Source organism: Balaenoptera acutorostrata, chromosome X (genome assembly GCF_949987535.1).
Source record: "Balaenoptera acutorostrata chromosome X, mBalAcu1.1, whole genome shotgun sequence".
In the NCBI taxonomy this organism is placed as follows: Eukaryota; Metazoa; Chordata; class Mammalia; order Artiodactyla; family Balaenopteridae; genus Balaenoptera; species Balaenoptera acutorostrata.
In genome coordinates this window covers 14,129,754-14,150,362 of record NC_080085.1, presented here as the reverse complement: position 1 = coordinate 14,150,362, position 20,609 = coordinate 14,129,754, and the positions used below count along the sequence as shown (strand labels likewise).

The window sequence follows — 20,609 nt, the reverse complement described above, 5'->3', positions numbered from 1 at the left end:
AGCCCACATGCCTAGAGCCCTTGCTAGAGAAGCCACTGCAATGAGAAGCCCGTGCACCGCAACAAAGAGTAGCCCCCACTCGCCACAACTAGAGAAAGCCCGTACACAGCAAAGAAGATCAAACGCAGCCAAAAATTAATTAATTAATTTTAAAAAAAAGAGTCACTGTTTTTGAAAAAATAAAATAAAAGAGCCCACTGAGTACCCAGGATGGTGGAAGAAAACAGACCCATGGCACGGTACATCAACATGAAGTTTCAAAAAACTGGAGTTAGAAGATTCTACTATTTTCCACCAGGGGGTGGGAGAGGAGGGAAGGCTACATACAAAGGATCAGATGTCCAAATGGTTTTAGATTTCTTATTATACCACTGGAAGCTAGAAGTCATTGGAGCAATACCATCAAAATTCTGAAGAAATCTGATTTCCAACCTATGATTATATACCCGAACTAGCAGCCTGCATGATGGTTCAATTAAAGATATTTTTAGACATCCAAGGTCTCAAATTGAGCACCATGTACCCTTTCCAAGAAAGCTTCTCAAGGATGTGCTTTACCAAAACAAAAGAGTAAACCAAGAAAGAGTAAGACATGAGGTACAGGATAAAGGAGATCCAACATGGGAGAAATAGGAAGGGAATCCTTGGATGACAGTATAAGGAGAAGCCATGATGAAAACTACATACCAGGCATAGAACACAATCATTTTAGATATCCTCAAAAAGATGAAACTAATACCTGATGTTTCAGAATTTCATAAGAGTAACCTTAGAAAACTGAGGGAGTCTACAGTTGATTCAGGGGCAAGTACACTAAAAAGAAACAAGATGATTATTCACTCCAAAGCAAACAAAAATCTGTGCAGTAGGAAAAGTGAAAAATTTACTATATGACTACATAGCCATAGTAATAATATAAACACTTAATATTAATCTAACCAAAATGATAATAATACTATATTGGTGGGGTGGAAGAGGGGAGGGAAGACAGTAAATGATGACTAAAATTGTAAAGTCAACAAGAGGTTATACAAATATCTTATTTTGAAATATGAAGGAAATACCAAAATAAGCAACATTAAAAACTCTGTAGCAGAGTGCATTCTCCCAAGTCTTGAGGTAAATCAATGGCCTCGGAGGAACTTCCCAGACTTCAGTTTGTCCCGTCAGTTCACCATGGAGCCCTGGCCTTCAACTCCATGGTATCAGGATATCAGCTGTGATTACTCACTTTTGCAGCTTCTTCCCTCTCTTTCCAGAAGTCATGTCCACTGACCCTCAATCAAGAGAAGGGAAAACTAAGAGTTCCCACTCATTCCACTTCACTTCAGATTTGGAGCATCAGTAAGAAATCTCAAGACTAAAAGATCCAACATGCCGCAACGAAGATCCCACACACGGCAACAAAGGTCCCGCGTGCTGCAACTAAGACCTGGCGCAGCTAAATAAATAAATAAATATTTTAAAAGAAAGAAATCTTAAGATCTGCCTACTCACACACACGTCTCCTGGAAGGAGGCAGGCAGAGCCAAGAGTGCACCCCGAAGCCTCCGTTTTTCCCTTAGCTGCTACTCTTTCCCCCGAAAATGACATTAGCTCATGCATCTTTCCTTGTTTGGCTGTTGCTGAGAAATTTCTTCCATGTGTTTATGATTCTGTGTTCATTTCCTTTAATGGCAGGAGATATTAATCTAGCTTCATTCTACCAATTTTATGTCTAATTCATCTTTTGGTCTCCCATGGCACCTAAGCACACTACCTTGTGTTTAGTAAGTACACAAGGAATAACTGGAATTTAATTTAGTGAAAAATCTTTCCTATAATATTTTCAGTCCATTCATGACCTTAAATTAGATTCAAATATTTTATCCAGCATGCTCTAATCAATTTTTTTTAAAAAGTACACCTTCATGCAAAGTGAAACTGAAAATGTACTTCAGCTGAATAATCTCGTGTACACATGCAAAAGATGACAATGTACCTGTTAATAGTACCACCTGCTTTCCCAGAAAGGAAGAGAAGGAGAGAAAAGAGGGGAGGAGAACACATTTTCTGCATACATTAAAAGCAACCATACCCGTGAAGCAATTACAGGTTTATTCCTAAAGTCTTACAGTTAATAAGGTGGGACATCAGATATCAGTAAGGCTTTGTCAAGTAAGTGTCTATCAACAGATAAACGGATAAAGAAGATGTGGTATGTATATGTACAAAATGGAATAGTACTCAGCCATAAAAAAAGAATGAAATGTTGCCATTTGCAGCACCATGGATGAACCTGGAGGGTACTATGCTCAGTTAAGTCAGAGAAAGGCCAGTACTGCATGTTTTCACTTGTATGTGGAATCTAAACAATGAAATAAGTGAATGAATATAACAAAACAGAAACAGAATCATAGATACAGAGAACAAATTAGTGGTTACCAGTGGGAAGAGGGCTGAAGGGAAGGGCATGATAGGGGAAGGGGATTAAGAGATATAGACTACTAGGTATAAAATAAATAAGACACAAGGATATAATATACAGCACAGGGAATACAACCAGTATTTTATAATAACTTTAAGTGGAGTATAGTCTACAAAAATATCGAATCACTATGTTGTACACCTGAAAGTAATACAACACTGTGAATCAACTATACTTGATTTAAAAATTTTTTGTAAGTGTTATCAGGGAAAAAGTAATAAATACCCATATCTTGAAAAATTGATTAAAAACTTCATGAAAGAAACTACCATTTAATCCTAAATTCAGAAAACACAATAAAAATTTCCAGTGTTTATTAAATTTATTGAAAGATATGCATTTTCTGACACTGATCTGCTGAATCTCAGCTTCTTAGTATCTTTATCCAAAGCACTAACCTCTAAAATTTTTTATCCTCTTACTTCATTATGCTTAGAAATTTCCCAACAAAATGTTATTCATTTATATTACTGCCTATTTACTAATTTCCTTCAAATTTTTACAAAGCCCCAAATCAATGACTAAATGAAAACATGTTCCAATTTACTGAGTGGAAATAAAGCAGCAGATGTAGCAACCGAAAGCTTCAAGGAACAGAAAGCTGATTCTTTGGGGGAATAAAACTTGGAATAACTTCAGCTGTGGAAAAGGGCTCCCATTCCCCCAAACTAGGAATATTTTATGAAAAAAATAAAAGCATTCAAATGCCAAAGGAAAAAAAAACCCTTAAAGGATGGAAAATGTTGAAAGAAGCCTGCCTGTGGGACCTACACTTTTAAGTATCAATCAAGTAGAGAGTTGGCCATATGCAAAGCTTCAAGGATTTCATCAGTAAGGATCATGCTTCTTCTCGGCAAGTTTATAAAAATGGCTATTTCTTTGTAAAAGAAATTGTTCTTTCTTTCTCTCCTTTCTAATCACAAAAGCATGTGTGAGCCTATGCCTGCCCCCTGATCACCCAGTTACACATAGTGATGGGTTCACTATGTCATATACACCTATATATATATGATGAAGTGTGTGCCAGGAGTACCTTTCCAACAACACCTGCCTTGATCCCCTGATAATGACCAACTTACTCTAAAAAAAATAAAAGATCATTAAATTCTCTGTTAAGCGGAATAACTTTTTCACCAGTTAAAAGAGATGTACTTACATATGCCTTGGAACTGTTCAAGAAGGAAAATACTAATGATTGCGTTTGGAAAAGTAATGAGATCAAATTCCATTCTTTCATTTTAAAGATGAGAAAATTAAAGCCTGGGGCAGTAAAATGACATCATCAAGGTCACAAGGCTACTGTGATGCAGCAATCAGTATCACATTTTGAACCTATAGGACAGGTAGTGGTAAACAGCAGAAGAGGGCACTGAGATGGGAAATAAGCAGCTGCAAAGGGGTTATTCTATATCCAGAGAATAAGTATGTCAGAAGGCTATAAAGCAAGAATACTGAAACTAAAGGATGCTTGTGCATATGCTACACACCACAAACTCATTTAAGTAAGATGCTAAACACTACCTAAAAATGTGCCACTGCAGCAAATATTTAGCCTTCTGATTCATGTGAGTGCCTCTTCACAAGCCTACATGTAACTCCCCTGCTTTAGAAAATATTCAGTGTAGTAATGGCATACAGACATACAGATCAATGAAACAGAATGGAGGGTTGCGAAATAAACCCTTATATTTACAACCAAGTGATTTTCGACCAAGATGCCAAGGCAATTCAACAGGGAAAGGAGAGTATTTTTTCAACAAATAGCGCTGGGACAAGTGGATATCTACGTATAAACAGAGGAACTTAGACCCTTACCTCACACTATACACAAAAATTAAATCGAAATGGATTAGAGATGTGAATGTAAGAGCTAAAATTATAACACCTTTAGAAGCAAACAGGAGAAGATCTTCAAGACCTTGTGTTGAGCAAAGATTTCTTAGCTGTGACGCCAAAAGCACGATCCAATCAGGAAAGAATTCATAACTTGCATTTCATCAAAATTCAAAACTTTTCTGCTTCAAAAGACATGGTTAAGAAAATGAAAAGACAAGGCACAGACTGGGGGGAAATGTTTGCAAGTCACATGTCTGATAAAAGACTTGTATCCAGAATATACAAAGAACTCCAGAATATACAACTCAACAATAAAAAGACAAACACCCAATTTAAAAGTGAGCAAATGATTTGAGTAGATATTTCACCAAAGAAGATATAGGAATCACTAATAAGCACATGAAAAGATACTCAATATCATTAGTCATCAAGGAAATGCAAATAAAAACGACAATGAAATACCACATCATACTTACTAGGATAGCTATAACAAAAAAGATAATAATAAGTGTTGGTGAATATGTTAAGAAATAGTAAGCATTGCTGGTGGGAATGTAAGATGGTACGTGAACTTTAGAAACTAGTTTGGCAGTTTCTTTAAAAGTTAAATTTAGGGACTTCCCTGGCTGTCCAGTGGTTAAGACTCTGCGCTTCCAATGCAGGGGGCGTGGATTCGATCCCTGGTCGGGGAACTAAGATCCCACATGCTACTCGGAGAGGTCAAAAGAAAAAAAAAGTTAAAAATAAATGTACCATACACCCAGCAATTCCACTCCTAGGTATCTTGCCAAAAGAAATGACAACATATGTTCACACAAAGATTTTCATGCATTTAAGTCCTGACATCATTACTCATAATAGGCAAAAAGGAAAGTCAACTCAGATGTCCACTGAACTGAAGAATGGATAGACAAAATGGTGTAGCCATACAATGGAATACTATTCAGCAATAAAAAGAAATGAAATACTGATACATGCTACAACATGGATGAACCTCAAAAACATTATACAGGGCTTCCCTGGTGGCGCGGTGGTTGACAATCTGCCTGCTAATGCAGGGGACACGGGTTCGAGCCCTGGTCTGGGAGGATCCCACATGCCGCGGAGCGACTGGGCCCGTGAGCCACAATTGCTGAGCCTGCGCGTCTGGAGCCTGTGCCCCGCAGCGGGAGGGGCCGCGGTGGAGAGAGGCCCGCGCACCGCGATGAAGAGCGGTCCCCGCACCGCGATGAAGAGTGGCCCCCGCTTGCCGCAACTGGAGAAAGCCCTCGCACGAACCGAAGACCCAATACAGACAAAAATAATAAACAAATAAATAAATAAATAAATTTAAAAAAAAAAAAAAAAAAAAACATTATACAAAGTAAAGGAAGCCAGACACAAAAAATCCCATATTGTATGATTCTATTTATTATGAAATGTCCAGAAAAGGCAAATCTACAGAAACAGAAAGTAGATTAGTAGTTGTCTGGGGCTGGGCATTGAGATGAACTCTAAGGCATGAAGGGATGCTACTGGGGTGCTGAAAATGTTCTAAAACTGGAATATGGTGACAGTAGCAAAATTTCATAAATTTACTAGAGATCATTGAGTTGTTCACTTAAAATGGATGAACTTTATGGTCTGCAAATTATACCTCAATAGTTGTTTTCTTTAAATTGAAGTTGATTTACAATGTTGTGTTAGTTCCCAGTGTACAGCAAAGTGATTCACTTTTTTTATAGATATAGATATAGATTCTTTTTCAGATTCTTTCCCATTATAGGTTATTACAAGATATTGAATATAGTTCCCTGTGCTATGCAGTAGGATCTTGTTGTTTATTCAATATATTTTTTTAAAGCTACGCATGGAGAAAAAGTATAATTAATCATATGGGAATACAGGTGAAACAAGATGGGTGAAACATAGTGATAATTATTGAAGCTACGGGTTCAGTATTCTATTCCTTTTCTCTCTCTCACACACACACATAAGGTTTTTGATAATAACTTAATTTTTTAATCATTAAAAGAACAGATATATTCCTAACATCTCCAAGTACTTATGAAGGCAAAACTTCCTTTCCTGTCTCCCTGAAGTACCTCAGGGAAATCTGTCCAACACTGTAAATCACGTAGAAGGAAACACAGGAAAATGATATTAGTTTCTTGCATATAGAGGGCAACAAATTTATTCTTTAATATATTATTTAACTTTAGATATTAATTAGTGTTATTACCCATAGAAAAATAGTAAGGCATGCCCCCCAAATTAAATTAATATAGATTGCTTTCTCTGATACCAAATCTGCTGCAACAAAGATCTGAACAAAGATTTCCCATCTTCAAAGGATTCTGATGGAGAACAAAACAATTACATTCTCTGGATCTCAGTCTCCTAGCCTGTAATATGTGAGAGTTGGCCAAGATGACAAGAGAGCTCAAGTTCTCTTTTAGCACTGACTTTCTATGATTCTAGAATTTATTTGCCAGTGTTTACCAATAACTTCTTGTTCCTGCACCATGGGATATGTGACAAGGGTTAGTTAGCTCTCAAATGGAGACACAGACAGAGTTAAATGACAAAAACACATAAGATTTAACTTCAGTGAAAGACAAGTTTCATTTCTCGTATTACATTTACATAAATGTATTTCTCCTAATCATTTTACTATTAAACTCCTTAAATCACCAGCTCTGTGTGTGTGCACACGTGCGCGGGCACACGCATGCACACGTGAGCATGTGCACGCACGCACAGGCGTTGTGTGTTGGAAGGAAGGAAGGTAGGCAGGAAGGAAGGCAGGCAGACAGGCAACCTGGAGAAAGATTCTATTGGAATTGTCTCTTTTCCATGATGAATTTTTAAAATATGACATATAGTCAAACCAACTTTTACTCTTAAACATTTCAAAATGAATTTGTGATAACTACTTCACACCAAAGTTTCTTAATCACTCCACAACCTTTTGCGATCCGTATTAACCCTACCATGCCAAAGGACTGCTCTGACTTCCTACAAACTCCTTCTCCCCTAGTCTCCATTCTCCTTGGCCAATCAGCAGACTTTAGACTTCCAGTCTCCACTTATTCCTGAAATATACTCCTCCCTGGGTATGCCAGGTCATGGTACTATGTCCCTTACTGAATTCATGTACTCTAATGGCTTCAGGTCCAGTTGTCAAGACAAAGGAATCTAGTGTTTACACAGAAGGTCCTGAAGGGTTTTGAGGAGGGAGGCGACACATCATAGTTGTGCTCAAAACAATTAATCCTGTTGCTCTATGAAGTAAAGAACGAAGCAAGCAAACCAGACTGGAGATTACTTAAGTAGCCTCCCAGGCAAGCGGTAATAACAGGGAGATCAGCTCGGTGCTTTGTGACCACCTAGAGGGGTGGGATAGGGAGAGTGGGAGGGAGACGCAAGAGGGAAGAGATATGGGGATGTATGTATATGTACAGCTGATTCACTTTGTTATACAGCAGAAACTAACACACCATTGTAAAGCAATTATACTCCAATAAAGATGTTAAAAAAAAAAACTGAACCAAGGCAGATACCAAAGAAAGACGAACAAAACTTGACTCCAAAAATCATATCCACCCTTCAGAGATTAGCTTAACAGTGTGCACACCTCTCCCCAACACATCCACAGATCATCCTAGTTAGAAACCACCCAGACTCAGCACCCTTCTCACATGTAACTGCAATACTGATTGGCAGGATGTGGCCATATCCATATTCCTCTTGGAATTCTCCACAGTACCAAGGATACAGTTAAGTGCTAAGTAAGTACTGGTTAAATGAATAAGACACCTTTTCCTGGTCACCAGTACTGAAGTCTATTTCAGTTTTCATACAATTCTATAAACTCAAATGCATATAAGGAATTTAGTGATGTATTGACAATTAAATTATATTGTGGTACTCTTCAGCTCACTAGCATTATATGGGTCATAGGAAAATGTCCAACAATAGGAAAATGGTTAAATAAGCCATGGTCCAAGTTAATAAAGGTAAAAGAAATAAAATAGAGTATCGCCATTTTGCAACTTCCAATGAAGTCATGGATCTAAGCAGTGGTTTGCTAGAAACAGCTCATACCAGCTTGTGAGAGCCAACTGTGCAGATCTGTCCAAACCCCACATTCAGCGACCCATCAGTAAGAGTGAAATTGGCTATGGCAGGAATGTTTACACCATAAAAACTGATAATGGCCAGTTGTTAAATATTTACTAACACGCCGCTAGATGCAGGCAATGGTGATCAATACCTGATAAAACCATTATTTGAAAGGCTGTTGGGGATCTTTATCATAATGGATGAATCAGGCAAATACTACGTGAACCCACCGATCAATCAAACATGACAAAAACAGAGGCATTAGACATTAAGAACGTCCTAACGTGATGCAGTACGAAGTACACAGTTATCACTTGGACGTCTTCTTGCCGAAAATAGAATCTGATTCTAATCAAGTCTAGATCTATCTATGCGTTTATAGGAAATACAGGAGATGGAAGAACAGAGAACAAGTCAAATACAGAACGTGGAAATGTCTACGGGGTGGATGATTTTCTTATGAATGAATGAATAGCAAGGGAGGGGTTTAAAAAGGACCCTATCAATAAAAAGAGACTTAACAGATGGCAAAACAAGTACAATATGCATGTTGCCCTTGTTTGGATCCTGACTGGAACACGCCACTATAAAAAAGACATACTTGAGGCAATTCAGGGAATCTGAACGCTGGCTAGATATTAGATGATATTGAGGGATTATTGCTAATTTTGTTACATATGATAAAGGCTTAGTCATTTTTTTAAAAGGCCTTATCTGTTAGAGATAATATGAAGTATTTATGTATAAAACTATACACTATCTGGGATTTGCTTCACAATAACCCGGGGATAGGGGTTCTCTACTTTTACACACATTTGATATTTTCCACAATACAGTTTTTAACAGAGTAGCCAGTGTATAGAACACATATAAAAAGAATGACAAAATTACCAGTACTGATATGGATATATCTCCAAGAAATAATATAGTATGAAAAAGCATGGGGGAAACATGCACAGCGTGATGCCAATTATTTTAAATACAAAAAACAAAAATGATGTCATAGGTACACATATACATTAATAAGTGCACTAGAAAATGTCAGAGAAATACATTCCCAGGGGAGGACACTGGGCTTGGTGGGGATGAGGTTAAGGGACACATCTGTAATGTATGAATTTTATACACGAGAAAGTATTTTTCTATTACTCAAACGAGTTTTACAAACATTTTAAAAATAAAGGTTATACTAATATTTCCCACCCCATCCTCCAGAGATTCCAGTCCTGTTCCTCCCCACACTCCCTAGTTAATGCACTCAGCCAGCAGGGAGGGCTGTAAAACTGGACGGTGGATCTAAAAGAGAAAGCACCCTGCCCAACGGCAGGACCAGCTGTACCCTCACCTCAGTAGGCCTCTGTAAACCTCCAGCTTTTTGTCTTTTACAGATACAAAGCATACACTGTGCTACTATAGAAACTCTCACATAACTTACTGGAAAAGAAGAAACCTCTATAAATAGAGAAAGGAACAGGAAAAGGCAAAAAGAAGCCAAAGACAGACAGTACACTGCAACCACAGCTTCGAAAGGCTGAGACTGGCCTGAGTCTGGATGAACACACTGAACACTGGCACAGACAAACCTGAAGCACCTGGACTGTATTTTTACCTCCAAAAATGTTCACCGAGCCCAACAGCCCAGTCACATCTACTTCTCTATGTTTAAATGAACTTCCAGACTTCAAATCTCATGACAAAGTGACACTATACCTTTTATAAAAGCCAACACCTTTTATCTATCAACCACTGAGAAGCCCAAGGGGAAAACTTAATAAATTCTGAGTGTGTTACTTCTCACGATAGACCCCTGCACAAACAAGACCAGGCCTGAAAGCAAGGATTCAGGTCTAGAAAATTGGAAGGCATTCCCTGGCCTTTCAAAGACAAATGACTGCAGTAGCAGCCAATTGCCCAGGTCTGGAGATGAATCCCAGTCCTCAGCTGGCTGGTGAAGCAGGGTGAGGCCTGCAACCAACAGGAATAATAGCATTCTGCCTTCTACCCTCTCTTAAGAACTCAATCTACAGCAGAGGCAGCTGAACAGAGAGAGACGTGCCTAGTAAATATCTGGCCAAATAGACAAGTTGGGAGAGGCAAGTAGGGTAGAGAGAAGAGAAATACTTGCCCCTTCTTGAGGCAGCAGAGCATAGGCTCCAGCATTGGACTGCATGAGTTTAAGCGTTAGCTCCACCATCAACTAGCTCCATGACCTTGGCCAAATTAACTTCTGTACCTCAATTTCTGCATCTCTAAAATAAGGATAAAACAGCATCTACCTCATTAGGATTGTTGTCAGGATAAGAGATAATGCATATAAAGTACTTTAAATGTGTCCTTTGTACAAAGTAAGCCTCGAATTCATATCAGCCGTTATCACTATGATACCTAGTACTTGGTGTTAATGGAGTAGAGAGCCCAGAAACAACTCTTGCAAATAGGGAAACTTTGCTTAGGACAGAGTGGACATTGCATACTGATGGGTAAAGAATATACTATTCAATAAATGGGACTAGATCAATTGGTTTCGCAAATGAGAGAAAAAGTAAAACTAGTTGCAAGCATTTAGTAATGATTCTTTCCATGTTTCCCAAACACTAAAAGGGATTTCCTCCCTGACTTGTGGAAAGATGCAGGATTAGATAAACAGTTAGAAGTCCAATAATGAGAGTGTTCCCTACCTCATTATCTAAGTTAAGGATAAGATGTGCCCAGACAACAAATAGACAGGCTCAACAAAGTTACAGCATATAAGATCAATATACAAAAAACAATTATATTTCTATACACTAGCAATGAAGATTGCAAAAATGTAATTAAGAAAACAATTTCCTGGGCTTCCCTGGTGGCACAGTGGTTAAGAATCCGCCTGCCAATGCAGGAGACATGGGTTCGAGCCCTGGTCCGGGAAGATCCCACATGCCGCGGAGCAACTAAGCCCATGCGCCACAACTACTGAGCCTGCACTCTAGAGCCCGCAAGCCACAACTACTGAGCCCACATGCCACAACTACTGAAGCCTGCGTGCCTAGAGCCCGTGCTCCACACCAAGAGAAGCCACAACAATGAGAAGCCCGCACACCGCAACGAAGAGTAGCCCCCGCTCGCCACAACTAGAGAAAGCCCGCACGCAGCAACGAAGACCCAACGCAGCCAATAAATAAATTAATTTTAAAAAAAAAAGAAAACAATTCCCTTTAGAATAAAATCAAAATAAATAAAATATAGTCGTTCCTCAGTATCCCTGGGGGATTTGGTCCAGGACCCCCTGTGGATACAAAAATCCACGGATGCTCAAGTCCCTTACATAAAATGATGTAATACTTGCATATAACCTATGCACATCCTCCCATATACTTTAAATCAGCTCTACATTACTTATACTACCTAATACAAACAGTTGCTGGTGCACAACAAAGTCAAACTTTGTTGTTTGGAACTTTCTGGAATTTTTGTCCCTAATATTTTCAATCCACAATTGGTTGAATTGGTGGATGCAGAAACTGAGGATACAGAGGGCTGACTGTAAGAATTTGAAGAAGTCCAAATTTGTATGCCGAAAATTACAAAACATTGTTGAATGAAACTAAATACTTAAACAAATGAAAATACATTCTTCCATTAAGACTGGAAGACATAATATTGTTAAAATCAAAAACACCATGTGTACACCATAAATATATACGATTTTTATTTGTCAATTAACCTCAATTAAGTTGGGGAAAAAATATTAAGATAGCAATACTAATCAAACTGATCTACAGATTCAATACACTCCCTAACAAAATCCCAGCTGGCTTTTTTTTTTTAAATAAACAGAAATTGATGAGCTGATCCTAAATTTCATATGAAAATGCAAGGTACCCAGAATAACCAAAACAATCTTGAAAAAGAAGAATAAAGTGGGTAGTTATGCACTTTCCAATTTTAAAACTTATTACCATTCTGTAATAATCAAGACAGTACGGTACTGGCATAAGGCTAGACATATAGATCAATGGAATAGAAATGAGAGTCCAGAAATAAACCTTTATTTATGTTGATGGTCAATTGATTTTCAACAAGGGTACCAGGAAAATTCAACAGGGAATCAATCATTTTCTCAACAAATGGTACTGGGACAACTGAGTAGTCACATGCAAAAAAATGAATCTGGACCCCTATCTCATACCATATACAAAAATCAACTCAAATGGATCACAGACCTAAATGTGAGAGCTAAAAATATAAAACTGTTAAAAGAAAAGGGGAGTAAATTTTTGTGACCTTGAGTTAGGTAATGGTATCTTCTTTTTTTGTTTAATTTATTTATTTTATTTATTATTTATTTTTGGTTGCATTGGGCCTTTGTTGCTATGCGTGGGCTTTCTCTAGTTGTGGCGGGCGGGGGCTACTCTTCGTTGTGGTGCGCAGGCTTCTCATGGCGGTGGCTTCTCTTGTTGTGGAGCACAGGCTCTAGGTGTGCAGGTTTCAGCAGCTGTGGCACACGGGTTCAGTAGTTGTGGCTCGTGGGCTCTAGAGCACAGGCTCAGTAGTTGTGGCGCACGGGCCCAGCTGCTCTGCGGCATGTGGGATCCTCCTGGGTCAGGGCTCGAACCTGTGTCCCCTGCATTGGCAGGTGGGTTCTTAACCACTGCACCACCAGGGAAGCCTTAGGCAATGGTTTCTTAGATATGACACCAAAAGCACAAATGACAAAAGAAAAAATAGATAAAGTGGACGTCATCAAAATTAAGAACTTTTGCACTTCAAAGGACACCATCAAAAAGCTTGAAAGAACAACCCACAAAATGAGAGAAAATATTTGTAAATCATATATCTGAAAAGGGACTTGTATCCAGAATATATAAGGAACCCTTACAACTCAACAAAAAAAGACAAATAACCCAATTTAAAAATGGGCAAAGATTCTGAATAGACATTTCTCCAAAGATGACATAAATGTAGCCAATAAGCACAGGAAAAGATGTTCAACATCATTAGTCATTAGAAAATGCAAATGAAAACCATGATAAGATATCACTTCAGACCTACTAGGATGGCTAAAATAAAAACCACAGACGATAACAAAGGTTTCAAGGATATGAAGAAATTGCAATCCTCATACACAGCTACTGAGATGGTAAACTGGTGCAGCTGCTTTGGAAAACAGTTCAGTAGTTCCTCAAAATGTTCAACAAAGAGTTAACATATAACCCAGAAATTCCACTCGCGTATATGCCCAAGAAAAAGGAAAACATATGCTTGTTTACACAAAAACTTGTACATGAATGTTCACAGCCGTATTATTCATAATAGTCAAAAGGTAGCAACAACCGAAATGTTCATCAACTGATAAATGGATGAATAAAATGTGCCATATCCATAAAATGTAATATTATTTATTCATCCATAAAAGGAATGAAGTGCTGGTTCATTCTACAACATGGATAAACCTTGCGAACACGATGCTAAGTGAAAGAAGCCCATCACAAAAGACTATATATATATATTTGTCCAGAACAGACAAATTTATAGACACAGAAAGTAGGTTAGTGATTGCCCATGGCTCTGGGGAGAGGAGCGCGGGGTGGAGAATGACTGCTAACAGGTATGGGGTGTCTTTTGGGGGTGGTGGTGAGAATGTTCTGAAATTGGACAATACTGGTGGCTGTACAACACTGTGAATACACTAAAAGCCACTGAATTGTACATTTTAAAAGGGTGAATTTTATAGAATGTGGATTATATCTCAATAAAGCTTTCATTTAAAAAAAAAACTGTCTAGACTGACAAACTGAACCCTTGGCTGGCTATGTACTATGGACCCCAAAGTCTGGGCATGGGGCAGGAATCCCATAATTCCACTAGATTTCAAAATCCTACTAGATTTTAAAAGGGAACAAGTAGCTCTCACAGCAATGATACAATAAGGAAATCTATAAGGTCACAGCTGTCTGTGTGGCCAAATTCATCCTTTAGAAAACTTGAAAGGCAAGTTTGGTCTTGAGACCATCTCTTATTCCCAAGGTGTTTACCTTTTCTAAAATTACAGAAAGAGGGCTTCCCTGGTGGCGCAGTAGTTAAGAATCGGCCTGCGAATACAGGGGACATGGGTTCGAGCCCTGGTCCGGGAAGATCCCACATGCCTCGGAGCAACTAAGCCCGTGCGCCACAACTACTGAGCCTGCGCTCTAGAGCCTGAGGCCACAACTACTGAAGCCCATGTGCCCAGAGCCCATGCTCCACAATGAGAGAAGCCACCGCAATGAGAAGCCCACAAACCGCAACAAAGCGGAGCCCCTGCTCGCCGCAAGTAGAGAAAGCCTGCGCGCAGCAACGAAGACCCAAAGCAGCCCAAAAAATAAACAAATAAATAAAATAAAGTTGCAGAAAGAAATATTCACCTGTAGAAAACCCAGGACAGACTGTTCTCAGCTCATCACTCAATAAACACACCCCCACCACCACCAAATTAAGACAGAGCCCTTATCACAACCCTTTGCCCATCCGTACATCTCACAGTGCAGGCTATGGGAAGTCCTCCAAAACTATTCCTCAGTGTTGGAGGGCCACTGAGGAGGAATCCGAAGAACATATCAGAGCCTTAAAGAACGCTCTGGAATGCTCTGTCATTTCAGTTCCATTCTAGGAGGTGGCAGCAGATTGGTTGTAAAAATACCCTGGATTCAGATGGGTAGGCAGGTTTGAGACAGATAAACTCATCCGGGAAGGCCATCTCTGGTACTCTCAGGTGCCATCTGGTCACTGCAGCTAGAGAGTGAAAACTAAATTTTCTGTAGTCGGTAATATCTGTACGTGAGGCAAAACTGAAGAGATACAAATGGATATTCGATGAAAAGTAAATTTCTCTCTTACTCCTGGGCCCCGGTCATCCTATTCTCTTCCCCACAGGCAACCACTGCTACCACTTTTTTAAGTATCCTTCCGGAAACTGTCTATACAATGAAGAACATACATATTCTGCACCAATGCCTTTCTCACTCGTCTCAGATAGCTCTCCACTTAGTACACGTACCTTATTGTTTTTAACAGCTTCATAAGATTCCATGATATGGATGTACCATAATTTCTTAACCATGGAGTGAACTTTTATTATCAGTGTGTCTAAAGCAGACAGAGGACATTAGCTACCCATGGGCAGATACTACCCATGGATGTGTTTTGTTTGGCCATCGTAATGGTTTTAACATGTGGCTCTCAGTGTCCTCGGCCATACGGGACGTGGTGGAAAGAGCTGTCCACCAAAATGCACTCTCCTTTCTTAAAGTAAGCGGGGTGGCACTGGGAAATGGCGGCCCTGCCAGGGACTTCCTTTCCCACTGCCTGGCAGCTAGCTCTATCCAAGGGACTAAGATGCCCCTGTTAGATGTGTGCAGACATGATGAAGATTCTTGGTCTGAATCTCTAAAGGGATGGCTATGTCTCCCCGCCGTAATCTCTGCCCCTTCTGCCAGGCGGAGGCTCAGTGGCTGGACAGGGCTGTGTGTAGCACCGAGGCAGCTGGCCGTCACTATGGAAACCTCGGGCTGCAAACCCATGGCTTTGGAGGAGGCAGGGCAGTGTCAAGAGTGGGAGGAGGGGAGTTCCCACCCCACACAGTGAAACAGAAGGAACCCTTTTACGAGGGGGGAGAAAAGCCTTATGAAAACAACTGTTTCAGTGAGGAAAAAGAGGTTAGGATCTAAAAAGTATCGTCTTCACTGTCTGATTTTTCTTACAGGAATTTCAGTAATAAAACATGTTACGTGGCTGTAAGTATAGAGCTATAAAATCTAAACCTCACTGAGCAAGTCCCAGCTTTGACTGCCTAGATTTTGTATGCTTGCATCATCACTGCCTTAGACCTTCTTGCACATTTTTTTCCCTCCAACAGAGCAGCCACATGGGACTGTGAAAGGATGGCTCCACGGCCTGAATCAGCTATGACAAAGGTGAGCTCCCTTTTCCGCACAGCGATCCTATTATGTCAACTTCTCCCTATGAAAACACACGCTTTAGGTGTAATGCCAGCACCTACCTATCTCGAGCCCTGGGATAGTCTAGACTCCTGCAAATCACATGTTCACACCCTCTTTGCAGATATCAAGGTTAAAGCCAACTGTCCCACACTGCCAGAGTTGGCCTGGTTCATTTTTATAGATTTACAATCTAAAACAATCCTTCATTATTCTTCCCCATATTATGTTACCTATCATAAATTTGAAGGCATTAATGCCACCCACTTCTGAGCTATTCCTTCCTTCCCAAGAGTCCTCTGAATGCTATCTGAACCCTACACCGAGTCTGCGGGCTCTTCTCCACTTGGTCTCTTCAGGCTCTTATCCTATTTGCTTCTCTCTCTGTATAAACATCATCACCACTATATAACAACCATCTCACCTTTTCCTCCATTTCCCTCTTTCATTCTTGCTTCTTTGCATCTTTTCTCCATCCTACTTTTTCTCCACATTATCGCTCCACTTCAGGCTACTCTGACTCAGCAACTTAGCCTCATTCACTCTGTTTTTCACAATCCTATGATTCTCATTTTTAAAAACATTAGCTTCACTTTATCCTTCCTTTTCAGCTCAAGTTCATATCTTATTTCATCGCACATTATCATTCCCTGTTTTCTTTACCTTTCCTCGTTCTTCTATTGTTATAAACAGGATGGCCTAGGTAGAGTCTGTCGTAAGTGATAAAGTTGGCCAAAAGATGGGGTACTGGGGGCTGGAAGAACATGGTCCGCATGAAGGAGCAGGCTAGCTTAGCTTCCCCAAGGCCACCATCACATTCCCATGTGCTTCAGATAAGACAGGTCCAGACCCTCACAGGAAAAACGAAGAGACAAGTGGTTTCTGTGGTTAGGCAAAGAGCAGGAGCCCCGGAAGCTAAGTGTGCCTCCACACGGGCAAGTCACAAAAGAAGAAATATTAACATCCAGTAACGACAGAGGAAAAGATGTTCAGGCTCACTAGGAATCAAGGAAATGCAAACATTTGTCTATCAGATAGGTAACGACTGAAAAGATGAACATTACCCAGTGCTGGTGAGGGTGTGAGGAAACACTCTCAGGCGACGTTACCAGTGAGATAAGGTCATAAGGCACAAGTTTCTGACAGCACAGTTTGGCAACCTGTATCTACACTTCAAAGGTATATGGCCTCTGACTCAGCATCTCCGACTTCAGCCCAAGAAAATAAGTAGACAAGGAAACAAAGATATAGATACGAAGTCATTAATAACCTCTACCTTGTTTATGACATGAGGGCAGAGAGAGGTTAGTGGCGGAGCCTGGGAAAGAGAGGTCCCTGCCTCTGTGGGGGCAGGCGGAGAGGAGAGAAGCAGAGAGGAAAGGGGAGGAGAGGGGAGCAGCATGTGAGCACGAGACGAGACCATGAGGAAGAGACAGGAGAAGGAGATGGGGGGAGACGGGGAGAGAGAAAGCCCCACAGGGCGCAATCAACCACATCACACAGGCACGAAGAAACGACATAGCTCCATATTATGAAAGACGGTGAATCAGGAAGCTCAGGATATAGGACAGCAAGCACAGTGTGACCCAGCTTAGCTAGAGTGACACATAAAGACAAGTGTGGCAGAGGGGTGACTACGTGGGCACCACGGTTCTCACTGAGGGTGCTATGGTGACTGGTTTAGACTCTACCTTGTGCTTTCCTAGCTTGTCAGAATTTTAATAAGTAATTTCTAGCAATATGCAATACACTAAAATTCTACATAGTTTAGACAGACCCTTGGACTTTCCTGTGAGAATTAACCCACAGGCAAACAAATTAAGTAGATAAAATGGTACCACCTGCTTTTCATAATGCAGACATGCTCTGTTTCTCATGTGATCAATTTAAACTGCTCATTAAAATTTCATTTGTGTAAACCTGTACTGGAAAGACAATGGAATTAAGCTATGAATACAGATGTCACCCACCTAGCTATTCTTTGGCATTTATCAAATGAAAATACTTTTCCCTTGAAGTCCTATCAACATCGGAGACGTAAAGAGAAGCTGTCTGAATTCAGGCTCTCCTGAAAGCAGCCCCTACTGCTGGGACTTGGGAGCAGGCATTTGATTTGGGTGTGAGGCAAGCACGACAGGGCAGGAGGGCAGCAGGCCCAGACAAGGTGTGTTAATGAAGGAGCTACTGCCACAGGTGACCACGGCTCGGTCCCTCTGCGAGCCGTCCCGGGGACTGCGAGGAACGAGTCACAGAACTGTCCCACCGGGAGTCAGGGGCTTTCCTCAGACCCCCTCTCCCCGTCGGTCTTCCGTGGGAGTGAGTGCCTAGGGGCCAAACATGGCGCTACTTGAATGACATCTATTACCTCATCAACACCCTGTAATTCTCTGGAGGGTTGGTCCTGTTTTCGAGATTAGGAATCTGAGATGCAGAAAAGATTAAGCCACTTGCTGAAAATCAGATAGTTAATAAGCAGCTGAGCTGAACTCCAAATTCAGTCTTCTCTCTCCCACTCTAGGGTGCCACGTGGTAAAGGCCACGGCCCGTCCATTCTCCAGCATAGCTGGCACTCCTCGTGGGGAGAGAGACACAGCCTGAGAGAGGGGGGCATGCTTCCAGCCTCTCTCCTTGCAAGGAAAACGTATGGAGATGGTTGCCCAGATTGTTTTAATCTTCTTGTGTCCACAGAAAAATCTTCTAGGTCATCATCCACCAGCCACGTGAAATTTTTATAGCATCATCATCCATGGCTACTCCCACCCCAAATACCAGTTACTATGAAATTACGCCAGAATTTGGATCAAAGTACGGGGGAAAATTCAAGACAAATTTTTATCTGATGAACTCATGGCAGAGAATCAAATTTCATAGACAGTTCCAGATTCTGGTATATTAAAAAACAATCTATAACTTTACTATGAGGAGAGTACTTTATTAGAACAAATAAAACATGCTGAGCTCTGCCGGGACACAGGGGTCATGCTCATGTGTGAGCCAAGGAGATTCTTTCCTTGCTTTAGTAAAAAAGATAATCATCTGCAAATCACTAGCATCTGAGGTTGGCTTGATTTAAAATGCACAGAGATACAGAAAAAGTTCCAGGAAATCATTGTATTTAGAGCTTGCCTGCATTAGTCAGTGGAAAGGCCCTTGCGGCTCCCAAAATAACACTTGGGACAGCAGCTGTACGCTAGCACCTTCACTCATGTGAAGGCATGGCTCGCATCTGCGGTCCTGCAGGCTCCCGGGAGGACAGCTCCTCTTCACAGGGAGCCAGGGGAGCAGACAGGCCGCCGCACACTCCCCGCCTCCAGCCCAGCTGTACAGCAGCTGCCCTGAGCAAGTCCCATCCCCAGAAGCCCCAGAGCAGCCCAACTGAAGGAGCCCTTGACCCAGACGCCCACACTAAACACCTAACCATCAGTCAGATTTAGAAAGCAGAGCCCCCTTCAGCATTAAGCCTGGAGGACACAGGATCTTCACCAGAAGGATAAAATGCAGAAAATTCTGGCCAGGCATTGACCACCGAGACCTTTCACAGAAGACGGCATAAGCGTCTGAGGAAATCACAGATGGCAATCCTGGACACAAATTACCACGATGCAGAGAACAAGACCCTGGCCACGCACTCAGTGGACTGTCTGGGGAGGAAGCATTTTCATCCTCTGGGTACAGAATTTCACAATTCCTGGTCCACAGCAAGTGTGGGCAAGGCTCCAGACACACGTGATATCTATGTGCCAGCCACGTGAAGGCCGTCCGGGCCAGGTCTGCTCGTTCTCTGGACCCACAGAGGTCTCTGCAGTGACACCCATCCAATGACTCCAACAGGAAAGGGAAGGGCTGGGCGCAGAGGGGCACTTCACCTGGCACACTGGGCTGGAAGACTTTATTCAGATCCAAGGAGGAGGCTCTGGAATGGGTTTTCTGTGGCCGCGGTGGCGGGGTGGGAGGGTCCTCGCCCCTCTTCATGGCCTCTTCTATGGAGGTGCTAGAGTAGGATCTGCAGCAAAATAAGGGAAGGTCAGAAGGCACACAGCAAAGCTTTACTCTCTGAAATTGGGCCGAAACAGAAAATACCCACAAAAGGCAAAGCGACTGCCAAGGCTTGCTGAGTTCCCGGAGCGGCCAGGCACGCTGCTGCCCCCTGGATGCCACACCAGCTGCAACAAGCGCCCGACCCCCAACCCTGAGTCACAACCTTTTTTAACCTCTTTGCTCTTATTATACCTTAGACCTAAACTTAC

The 20,609-nt window shown here is 41.2% G+C and overlaps 1 protein-coding gene across 3 annotated transcripts in view; it reads right to left on the bottom strand.

Moving 5' to 3' along the window:
• Nucleotides 1-20,609, bottom strand: part of REPS2 (RALBP1 associated Eps domain containing 2) — a 236,160-nt gene that overhangs the window by 76,230 nt on the left and 139,321 nt on the right. For 2 of the 3 annotated variants that reach the window (XM_057538983.1, XM_057538984.1), the window contains exon 13: nt 20,229-20,365. The exons of the other annotated variant lie outside the window; for it this stretch is intronic. In XM_057538983.1, the coding sequence (XP_057394966.1) occupies nt 20,229-20,365 (137 nt within the window). The remainder of the gene's footprint in view (nt 1-20,228; nt 20,366-20,609) is intronic. 3 annotated transcript variants of the gene reach the window in all.